Genomic DNA, 11,085 nt, shown 5'->3' on the forward strand with positions numbered 1-11,085 from the left:
GGAGAGGAAGGCCCCAGGAGGGCTGGGTCCGTGTCTCATTGGCCAGAGCCTAGTGCGGTTCTGGCATACACTAAGCATCTGATAAGTACCGACTGAGGGAGAGAGGGAGGGAGTGAGGGGTGAATGAAAGGAGAACTGGACTCAGAAGAGCTGGGATCTTGCGTCTCCTGGTACCTCCGGGCAAGTGACCTGGCCATGTCCCATTCAGCTCTGGATGTTTTTCCTGCGGCGGGGAGTGGGCAGGGCCAACACTCTCATGGTCCCCTTTCCTCCCCAGCCAGGTGAACGTGAGTGTCTACAACCGCCTGGAACTGCGCAATTCCTCCAACGTCCTGGGGTTCATCCGCGGGGCTGTGGAGCCTGGTGAGCGCCCCCTCCCCGCTCCCTGCGCCCCAGGACCTGTCCTGCCCTGCGCTCCTCCGCTAAGCCTGGCTGACCCCGCCCTCTTCTCTGGTTTTCGACTCTCCTCCTCCGGCCAGACCGCTATGTGCTGTACGGGAACCACCGGGACAGCTGGGTACACGGGGCCGTGGACCCCAGCAGTGGCACTGCTGTCCTCCTGGAGCTCTCCCGTGTCCTGGGGACCCTGCTGAAGAAGGGTGAGGCCGCGCCCCCCCCCCAATCCAGGGACTCTCCCCGCTGGCGGTCAGCTCCACGCCCACTCCTTCCTAGGTCTGGGGGTGCTGTCCCGCTTCCTCCCATTCTCCACTGCTCACTTATGCCAAGCCTGAGGGCCCTGAGGGCCGGCAGGCATGGACACCAGCCCTGGCCTCAAGTAGCCCAGTGTGGTACAGAGAACGGCCCATTGATTAATTTGTCCAGTAGCTTCTGAGAGCCCAGATCCCGCTGTGAGCAGGGCAGTGCCCAGCTTCTGCCCTCCAGGAGCTTCAGCCCAGTTGAGGCAGGGATGAGAGACAATCAATCATTCACTCAACAAATATGCCTCGGTGCCCACTATGTGCCAGGCCAGTTCTAAGCACGGGAGATCCCACAGTGAACACCCCAGAATTCCTGCCTGTGGTGACAACTGTGATATGTACTATAAAGAAATATATCTAAGAGGCTTTCCAGGTATGAGTCAGAGGACAGCGGACAGCCGGGGAAAGCGGGGTGGGATGCAGGCGGAGGGCACAGCATGTGGCAAGAAGGGGCTGGACTAGGTGGCAGATTCCGCAGGGACAGGTTGAGGTTCTATTCAAGGGCAGCGGGAAGCTCGTGAGGGATTTTAATCAAGAGAGTGAAGTGATGAAGTCCAACTTTAAAACAGCTTCCTCTGCTACAAATTGGGAAGGGTATGGGGGGCAGGCCCTGTGTGGAGGGACCAATCAGAGGCCTTGTCATCCTCAGGGCCAGTAGACATGGGGGCTTGGGCCAGGGCAGGGGCAGTGGGAAGGAGACAGTGTGAGAACTTGAGGTCTGTTGGTGACAGAGGTAAGGGAGAAGTTGAGTGGGGGGCTCCCAGACTTCTGATTTCTGGTCCAAGCATCCCAGTGTATGGCGGTGACATTTATGAAAACCAAAACAGGGTCAGAGGGCAGATCTGGGAGGAAGAACAGGAATTCAGTTCCTTTTATTGTGGTAAAATATACATACATACCATAAAATTTGCCCTTCTAATCATTTCCCTCCAATAACTTACTTATTAGATTTAAGCATTTATGACCATACTTTGATGTGAGTAACTACCTCCCAAGCACAGGCAGGCTGGGAAACCCTTGATGCTCTATGTTAGTGGGAGATATATATATTTCAGGTATACAACATTATAATTTGACATCTTGTGTACACTACAAACTGATCACCATCAAAAAGTCTAGTTACTATCCATCACCATTCAATTGACCCCCTTCACCCTGTTTGCCCACCACCAACCCCCTTCCTCTGTGGTAACCACTGATCTGTTTTTTGTATCTATGAGTTTGTTTTTGTTTTATTTTGTTCATTCCCTTTCTGCCACTTTGAGTTGTACAGTTCAGTGGCATTAAGTGCCCTCACACTGTTGTGCAACCATCACCACCACTCATCTCTAGAACTTTTTCACTCTCCATTACATATAGCATCCTAAAGTTATAACTACCTCATCTGAATTGATTCCAACTTAACTTCAACTCATACAAAAACTCTACTTCCATAAAGCTGTCCTTCCCTTTTACAGTATCGATGTTACTAATTACACCTTTATACATTGTGTGTTCATTCATGTACTGATTTTGAGATGCCCCCGGGAGAGGCAAGCAGGCAGTTGAAGGTGATCTCCAGGTCAGAAACAATAAACTGGGGAGTTGGTGGTGTAAATGGTATGTGAAACCACAGGTGTGGTTGTGATTAACTGATAAGGAGGGATGTGGAGAGAGGAATCTTGTGGGGAGAGGCTGGGCTTTTGACTTTACCCCCTTTGGTAGTGCAGGAATGTCTCTCTTTGTTATTGTTAAGTGTTTTATTTTGAAATAATTTTAGACATACAAAACAATTGCAAAAATAGTACAAAGAATCCTCATATACTCTCCATCCAGATACTCCTAATATTAATGTGTTACCTTGTTTGCTCTATTTACTTTTTTTGGAAATGTTTGAAAGTTGCAAAAATGCTATCTTTATCCATAAACATGTCACTGTATACCTCTTAAAAATAAGGACATTTTATTTCATAACCACAATACCATGTCAGAATCAGGAAATTAACAATTTTGCCAGTTGTTTCAGTAATGACCTTTAGAGCAAAAGAATTTTCTGGTCCAAGAGCCAGTCCATGATCATACCTTGCATGTGCAGTAGAGGCATGTGTGCTCTGTAATAGTTCCTAGGTGTTCTTTGTCTTTCACAATCCTGATATTATCTTGTTGAATGTCCCTTCATTTGGGTTTGTCTGACTAGATGCAGGTTATTCATTTTGAGCAGGAAAAAGCATGGGAATTTGTAATTGCAAGTATGTAATCATTTTATACTTTAAAAAATTAATTTACAACTAAAAGATAAGGAATGATCAAAGGGGACTGAGTTGCAGCCAGAGATGGGAGCACCTGGCACCATGGAGAGTGAGGGGGAGTCTGGAGGAGGTCAGGGGGCAAGCAAGGGAGGTGGCTGGGGGCCGTGGCAAGAGCAGTATGGCATAGAGACTGGTGATGGAAGCCAGGCTGCAGGAGGCTGTGGGAGGCAGTGTGGGGCATTGGTTAAGCCCCTGGACTCTGCAGCCAGACCCTGGATTTGAACCCCGGCTCTGCTGCCTACCAACTGTGTCATCCTGGGCAAGTCATTTAACTTCTTTGTGGTTTAGTTTTCTCAACTGTGAGATGGAGACTATAGTAGTTTCTCCCTCAAGGCATTCGTTGTGAGGATTGGCTCAATATGGATAGAGTGCTTAAGGAGAACATTAACATCTTGTCACTAAGTGAAGAAGGGCGAGTTTTTGCATAGGATGCATGGAGGAGACAGTAGGGGGTGGAGGGTCAGGTCTTTCCAAAGCATATCTATAGAGAAGACGGAAGCAGGGCATCTGCCGAAGGGGCCACCTGACCCTGGGAGGTTGGTGTTGAGGGCAATGTTGGGATGGGGGTGGGGTGTCACAAGCAGGGGAGGGAGGCTGGGAGAAGGAGGACAGAGTCTCCAGAAAGGTTTTGCTGGAAAGGTGCCAGGACCTACTTCTTGTCACGGGCTGCCCCACCCCTTCCAGCCCTTCCCTCCTCTCGAAGTCCTCAACCTTTCCCCTAAGCCACCCCAGGATCCGGGGGACTCTACCCTCCAGTCCTTTATCCCTCTCCCCAGACACCTGGCGGCCCCGCAGATCGATCGTGTTTGCGAGCTGGGGGGCAGAGGAGTTTGGGCTCATTGGCTCCACAGAATTCACCGAGGTGAGTGCGCCCTGTAGGGTAGGCGATCGAGGGGACCCCCGGGGCGGGTCAGTGCGGGGCTGAAGTTGCCCCTCCCACCCACAGGAGTTCTTCAGCAAGCTGCAGGAGCGCACCGTGGCCTACATCAACGTGGACATCTCGGTGTTTGGTATGGGGAGGAGGGGCGCCTGGGCTGACTGGGGAGGAGGGAAATGAAGGGGCTGCGGCCCAGGTAGAGTCTTTCTCTGATCCTCCCACAGCCAACGCGACCCTGAGGGCACAGGGGACGCCCCCGGTCCAGAGCGTCGTCTTCTCAGCAGCCAAACAGGTGAAAAGGGGGCGGGGCTGGGAGTGAGGCGGGGCAGTGGACAACGCTTGTTGGGTCTGAGGAGGGGCCAGCCCCGAAACTTAACTCCCCTTGCGTCAGATCCCCTTACCTGGCTCCGGCAGCCTCAGCATCTACGACAATTGGATCCGGTATTTCAACCGTAGCAGCCCGGTGTACGGCCTGGTCCCTAGGTGAGACTGGGGCCGGAACAGGGCCCCAGTGGGCGGGCTGGCTGGCCCAGCAGCCTCCAGCCCGACCATCTTCCTTTCTGCAGCTTGGGCTCTCTGGGTGCTGGCAGCGACTATGCACCCTTCATTCACTTCCTGGGCATCTCCTCCATGGACATCGCCTACACCTATGACAGGGTGAGGCCACCCCTCGGTCCCCCAGCTCAGTACCTTGCTTCACCAGCCAGCCCCCTCCTCTTTTTCAGGATGCTCTAGCGCAGGCTGAATCCGGTTCCATCACTCAGGAGCTGAGCTATAACACCTTGGCCAAATTTCTTAACCTCTCTGAGAATGTTTATGCTCATCTACGCTATTTTATCAAATTTAAGAGACTACTGATTGTAAAACGCACCATTATGAAGTGCACTATTCAGGAGGGAATAAAAAAACACTGCCAATTAGTTGTAGGATATTGACTTTAAGAAGCATCCTGATTCCAGAGATCTTAAGATGTGGGGGGAAAAAGTTTATCTCAGAATAGATTAAATAACAGTATAAACAGGAGTGATTCATAGCGTTGGTGTGAGAGTGAAATAAGGGATGCAGTGTCCAGTCCGTGTCTCTGATGCTCCAAAAAGCCCTTTCTCCCCTTCAGTGCCACACCACTCTTGGGTGATGGAGCTGGGATTTACATCCTCTTGTCTGATTCCAAAGCTCTTCTGTCATGTAAAATAGAAAAGTGGCACCTGACCCAACTCTGTCACTTATTGGCTGTGTGATGTCAGGCAGGTTGCTTAATCTCTCTGAGCCTGTTTCCTCCTCTGTAAAGTGGGAATTCTAGAACTTACCTAATGGATGTGGCAAAGATTTAACTGAGACAATGTCCCTACATTGTAGCTCACTGTAGGTATATCTCCTTCCACATCCCTCCCAAGCCAGTCACCTCTGGGCCTTGTTTCCCCAGAGCAAGACCTCAGCCCGGATCTATCCCACCTACCACACAGCCTTCGACACCTTTGGTTACGTGGACAAGTTCCTGGACCCTGGTGAGGAGGGGGCAAGGGGCATCCTGAAGCTGGAGGAGGATGGGCTGAAGACTGAACCCTGGTCTTGTCACCCTCCCTGCAGGCTTCAGCAGCCACCAGGCTGTGGCCCAGGTGGCAGGGAGCGTGCTTCTCCGGCTCAGTGATAGCCTCTTCCTGCCTCTCAATGTCAGTGACTACAGTGAGACACTCCAAAGCTTCCTGCAGGCTGCCCAGCAGCACCTCGGGGCTATGTTGGAGCAGCAGAGCATCAGCCTAGGTACGGAGCCCCCGACATTCAGGCATGGGGAGCTCTGCACCCACAGGGCTAAGATGCTGGCTGTACCCTACAGGGCCTCTGGTGACTGCAGTGAAGAAGTTCGAAGAGGTGGCCACGGCCTTGGGCCAACACATATCAGTGCTGCAGAAGGACACCCCCGAGTGAGCAAGGGCAGCAAGCAGGTGTCTGGGAGGGTGGCATCCAGGGTAAGATGCAGGCTGGCATCTGGGCGGCTGACTCCAGAGTGACCAGCAGCAGGTCCTGTCACCTCCTATAGCCCGCTGCAGGTCCGGATGCTCAATGACCAGCTGATGCTCTTGGAAAGGACCTTCCTGAACCCTCGAGCCTTCCCAGAGGAACGCTACTACAGGTGAGCCTGTCTCAAAGCTCTTGAGAGGTGAGGTGGGGTGAGGTGGGGTAATGGGCATCTGCCTGAGGGAGGAGAATGTCAGCATTTCTCGGGCCTCTAGGGGAATCAGGCTCAAAGGAGCGGAGACAAATTGGTCCAAGTCACCCTGGGACTAGAGCCTATATCTCCCCCTACCACCATTGCTGTTAAGGGCCCCAGCTTTCAGAGGCAGTGGGGAGGTGCTTTTGTGTTTAGCTGTAGATACAGGAGCTGAGCCCGTTCCAGGCTGAGCTTCCTCTGTTCCAGGCCCCCAAATGACTCTGATCCTCCTGTTTCTCCTGTTAGCCACGTGCTCTGGGCGCCCCGCACCGGCTCTGTGGCCACATTCCCAGGCCTGGCCAATGCCTACGTCAGAGCCATGAACACAGGACCTGGATCTGCAGCCTGGGCTGAGGTACAGAGGCAGCTCAGCATCGTGGTGGCAGCCCTGGAGGGTGCAGCAGCCACCCTGAGGCCTGTGACTGACCTCTGACCCCAGCCCTCCTTCCTCAGCTCTCCACCACCCCCCTTTATCCTAACCCTCTCCCACGCCAGTTTTGTTTGGGTGTATCCTGTTTTCCCTGATGCCAGGAGAGGGCACAATCACAGGACCCTCTCAAGTTTCTGAAGCAACAGCTCGGGGTCCCACCAGTTGTGGACACCTGAGGGGAATGACAACCCCTAGATGAAACTCTCCCTCTTCCTGGCTCTTGGTTGGCAGAGGGTAGAGAACAGGAGGCGGGGATAGTGGAAACGGCAAACCCACCAACTGCTCTTGGTGGTGGGCAGGTAAGGATGGGATGCATAACACCAACCTTAGATGCCAACTCAGAGGCCACCAGAGCCACCCCTCAGGCATTGGTGGGGAAACTGAGGCCCAGGAAGGACAGGGCCTTGCATTCTCTGGGTTTCTCTCCCTCCATACCCCTAGCATGTTTCAACTCCTCCCTGCCCTCCCCCAAATAAATCAAGCCTAGCTATTGTCCCTACAAGTTCCTTTTATTGTGTGGGAATCATGAAAAAGAAACCTGAGTGCTCAGACCCAGTCCTGGGCTCTGGGACACTGCACAGCCCCTCCTCAAGCGCGGGATTTGGATCTGTCCCCACCCTCATCTTCCTCCTCTGCCATGACTACCTCCTCCAGGGTGCGCCCTCCAAGTTTGCTCCCCACCAACACTTTGCAAGCCCCCACAGGTGGTAGCCCCTTCTCAGTGTAGCGGCCCCTCAGGAACACAACTCTCTCCTGTCCATCCAAGGGCAGTCCATGGGTCTGGCACAGGTCCTGTGCCTCCTCCGGCCCATCCAGGGCCAATAAGTGGACCATGAAGCCCAGGGGTAAGGTCTGGCCCTTGGGGGTGCTTAGGGCACGAGCGAGGCGGGCCAGGGCTCTGCGGCGGGCATGGCCCACGTGGCATTGCACAGCGCAGCTCTGCAGGTAGGGCAGGGTCCTGAGCAGGCGGAATAGGCGGGCAGTATTGCCTTCGCGGAAGGCTGCGTCCACAGCCAGGGCCGTGCGCAGTGCTGGGCAGGAACGCAGGGCAGCGGGCAGCTGCAGAACCTCATGAAGGGCCTCCACCGAGCCTGTAAGGGCGGGAAGCCAGGGTGAAAACGCAATGAATCCTTCCAGGATCAGGCACACCTTCCATCCTGCCGGCTTAGGCCTCTCCCTACCCATCTCCCCTCCCACTCACTCCAGCCCTCTACCAAGCCCATCTCTGGCCACGCCCCTCCCTAGGCCAAGCCCATTTTTTCTCCCCCTTTCCCCATCAGCCCTTTCCTAAGCCACCACGTCTGAATGAGTTGCCATGGGTTCCAGAGCCCCCGCAAACAGCCTGGATCCTCATAATAAAGTGAGGCAGTGTTTACAGATGAGGGTAACAGGCCCAAATAATTTAACGACTTGCCGGAGACTGTCCTACAGTTCATATGTAGTAGATCCCGACCCAAGCATTCTGACTTGGAACCCAGCCCTTTCTCCACTGCCCTAGCTGCCCCACAGATTAGGACACGGCTACACCTTTCCTGGTCCGCCTGGTAAGGCTATACGTAATTTCTTCGACGAGGTTCTCCTGCCCCTGCTTCCTTTTCAGAAGAATCACGGACACTGGAACCTTTGGCCACTTTTGTAAACTGAGGCTTCTGACCCATAAGTGGGCTGTGAAGTCAACAGCATTTTATTACATTTAAATAGAACTTATTAGAATACACCATCCACCCATAGGAAAGATCTAAAGTTTTGAGACTTCTGTCTCATATATTCGTGGGCATACGTGTTCTTGGATGCTTTGCAACACTGAAGTGGAGGTTCAAAAAAGTTTGAAAATCACCCAGAGATGGGAAGGGACTGGCCAGAGGCCCACGTCGGGGCTCGGTGGACCTTGTGCATTGACTCGATACACATTTAGGAGACAGGGAGAGAGCTAATGGTAACATTTTAAAGCTTCTCTTTCCTTCCCTGCTCTCCACTGTTCGCTAGCAGGGTTCCCAGCCCCCGCGTTCTGTCCCGCCGCCAGGACTCCGACTCACCCAGGTTATAGAGCAGAAAGAGTCCCTGGAAGGCGGCCTGGCGGGGGTGCGGCCCAGTGCTCTGCGCGTAGCAGCGTCGCAGCGAACCGAAGCCCTCCTGCACCTGGGCCTGCAACAGCACCGGGTCTGCTGGCCCGCGAGCTGCATCGGGTCCGAGTCGCGCCACCACAGCCAGCAGCACAGCCAGCGCCGCCTCCAGCACCACCGCCGCCTCGGAGTCGCCCGCGCGCTGCAGGGCCAGGTCCAGCCGCACGGCGCGCAAACGGTCAGCCACGAAAGCGGCCACCTCGGCGCGGGATGCGTCGGCGCGCTCCGCCACCTCGCCGGCCAGGTAGCGCACGGTGGCCAGCAGCACGGACGGCGGACGCAGCTGGCTCGGTGAAGGCCGGGCTTTGCCGGCGGCCGGACGGCTGTACTCCTTCACGGCGCGATGCGGATCCGCGCGGGGCCGGTCCCCGCGGTACCCCGGCGCCACCTCGAAGCGGTGCAGGCGGCACTCCTTTTCGCGCCGGGCGCGCTCGGCGGCCGGGCACATCTCCGGGCACGTGCCCACGGGAAGCTCGTAGCCGGGCATGGGTGGGCTGGGGGGAGAGGATGGGCGCTCAGCATCCCGGGGACTGCGGCGGCCACTCGCCCCATTCTGCCGGAGAGCACCAGCAGGCCGGCGGAAGCTCGGAGAAGACTAGGCGGGGCTGACCTCGGCTAGGCCCGCCTTCCCGCGGGGTTCTAAGCGTCCCCGCCTCCCGTCCGGCCACCGCCGTCCTCTCACCGAGTCCCGTTAACTCCCACAAAGCCTCAAGCAGTAGTTTAACGACACTACCTGTTCCGCGCGCTCAGGCCCGGTTAATACCCTCCCATAATGCGCCGCGCACAGTCCAGGCTACTTCCATGACGCACCGGTTTGTAGTCCCTTCCGCAACCGAACGCTTTGCCGAGGGAGGGGCAGGAGCGGAGCCACGCCTCCCAGGATCTAGCCCAATAGTCACTGTTTGGCATTGGGCATCCACCCCTCCAAAAATAGGTATCCCCATTTTGGGTTCCTCTCCATCATCTCATTCAACCAATAAATTGGTTCAGTCAGCCTTACTGTCATTCTCCACTCTGGAGGCCATTCTCCCTATTTTCTAGATCAGAGGTCAGCAAACTTTGTGTAAATGTTTTAGGACTTAGGGTCACAACTACATACTCAATTCTGCAACTATTCAACGCTGCTGGTGTAGTGGGAAAGCAGCCACAGACAATACTAAACGAATAGGCCTGTTTGTGTTCCAATAAAATTTTATTTTTAGATACTTAAATTTCATATCATTTTCACCTGTCACAGAATATTTTTCTTTTGATTTTTTTCAACTATTTAAAAAAATGTAAAAACCATTCTAGCTCATGGGTCTTACACAAAAAAGTAGGGGGCCGGATTTGGTTGCGGGCTGTAGTTTGCAGACCCCGGTTCTAGATAGGTAAACAGATAGTTTAGTGACAGAGCTGCTGCTCACACATCAAGATAGAGACAGGTAGGATCAGAAGTGTGAGTCCCTGGTCCATGCTGACAGGTGTGGTCAGGGAGCTGAGAAGTCATTATTTATCTCATTCTTGGTCCAGTTACATACAGAAATGGCCCCTGGAGTTACAAGAGCAGAAGATACGGCCAGCCCCCAGGGAGAGGAGATGGGGGTGGCTGGCAGTGCTGGAGCTTGAGTCCTGGGGAAGCGTCCACTCCCTCCCTCTCAGGGTGGGAGCTGGGACAGGTGTAGGTGCAGTATTTCCTCTGCCCGCTTTAGATACTCGGCCGCCTTCTTCTTCACACCCTCCCGGCGGGCAGCTGATGGGTCACCTGTGGAGAATGGCTCAGCTGTACCTGCATTTAGAACCCCTGGTTTATGTGCAGGACGCCAGGGCTCATCCCCGCCATGCTGCCTTCCAGGGCCTCTTTCTGTTCTATAACCTAGGTGAGTCAGAGTCCCAGCAGCTGGGCGGAACGTGGGGGCGGGGGACCCTGCAAGTGAACAGTGGAGGCCAGGGATGGAAAGAGAAGCTCTAAACCCTGATAGTTCACAGAGCATCAGTGTATGTCTTTCCCCTTCCTGGAATCAGATCTATTCTCCCCATTTTATGAACAAGGAAATGGAGGCCACAAGAAGTAGAGAAACTGCCCAAGGTTATACAGCTGGTCAATGAGGAGCAATTCTGAACCCTGATGTGCTTGTTCTTCACGTTCCCTTCCCTTTGCTGCACTATCTGGGACCCCAGGCCTGACCCTCCAGTTCTACTCACCAGGAACTCCTTGAAGCAGGATGTGAACACCATCCCGATAGCCCTGCAGAGCTGCAGGGTAGGCGCCTGCCTTCTCGTCCCGTAGGGCCTGGGTGATGAGCTCTGTGGCTTGGCTCAGATAGGCAGGGGCAGACCCTCCTTCCTCATCTTCTTCCTCCTCCTGTCCTCCTGGCTCCCAGGGTTCCTGGTCCAGCTTCTCTGCCTCTGCCTCCATTGCTGCCAGCTCACCTATGTGGGTAGGACTGGGGCCTGCACCTTCTGCAATCAGATGTAGAG

General features: G+C 54.5%; 3 protein-coding genes across 3 annotated transcripts in view; 1 reads left to right on the forward strand and 2 right to left on the reverse strand.

Moving 5' to 3' along the window:
* NAALADL1 (N-acetylated alpha-linked acidic dipeptidase like 1) overlaps positions 1–6,531 on the forward strand; it is a 10,492-nt gene extending 3,961 nt beyond the window's left edge. The window contains exons 7-18 of the mRNA XM_019645560.1: positions 278–363; positions 480–599; positions 3,763–3,848; positions 3,933–3,996; positions 4,088–4,155; positions 4,255–4,346; positions 4,430–4,520; positions 5,287–5,368; positions 5,451–5,624; positions 5,698–5,785; positions 5,902–5,994; positions 6,319–6,531. Coding sequence (XP_019501105.1) covers positions 278–363; positions 480–599; positions 3,763–3,848; positions 3,933–3,996; positions 4,088–4,155; positions 4,255–4,346; positions 4,430–4,520; positions 5,287–5,368; positions 5,451–5,624; positions 5,698–5,785; positions 5,902–5,994; positions 6,319–6,505 — 1,231 coding nt within the window. The 3' untranslated portion in view covers positions 6,506–6,531. The remainder of the gene's footprint in view (positions 1–277; positions 364–479; positions 600–3,762; positions 3,849–3,932; positions 3,997–4,087; positions 4,156–4,254; positions 4,347–4,429; positions 4,521–5,286; positions 5,369–5,450; positions 5,625–5,697; positions 5,786–5,901; positions 5,995–6,318) is intronic.
* Positions 6,532–6,990: 459 nt separating this feature from the next.
* On the reverse strand, positions 6,991–9,767 carry SAC3D1 (SAC3 domain containing 1). Its single transcript, XM_019645561.1, has 3 exons — positions 9,359–9,767; positions 8,539–9,119; positions 6,991–7,593 (listed from the first exon to the last, which is right to left on the reverse strand). Exons 2-3 carry the CDS (start codon positions 9,110–9,112, stop codon positions 7,091–7,093), a joined length of 1,077 nt encoding a protein of 358 aa, XP_019501106.1. The 5' UTR covers positions 9,113–9,119; positions 9,359–9,767; the 3' UTR covers positions 6,991–7,090.
* A 103-nt stretch (positions 9,768–9,870) lies between these two features.
* SNX15 (sorting nexin 15) overlaps positions 9,871–11,085 on the reverse strand; it is an 18,808-nt gene continuing 17,593 nt past the window's right edge. The window contains exons 4-5 of the mRNA XM_019645187.1: positions 10,810–11,079; positions 9,871–10,369 (exon numbers count right to left, since the gene is read on the reverse strand). Coding sequence (XP_019500732.1) covers positions 10,263–10,369; positions 10,810–11,079 — 377 coding nt within the window. The 3' untranslated portion in view covers positions 9,871–10,262. The remainder of the gene's footprint in view (positions 10,370–10,809; positions 11,080–11,085) is intronic.

Source organism: Hipposideros armiger, unplaced genomic scaffold (assembly GCF_001890085.2).
Source record: "Hipposideros armiger isolate ML-2016 unplaced genomic scaffold, ASM189008v1 scaffold_93, whole genome shotgun sequence".
Classification (NCBI taxonomy): Eukaryota; Metazoa; Chordata; class Mammalia; order Chiroptera; family Hipposideridae; genus Hipposideros; species Hipposideros armiger.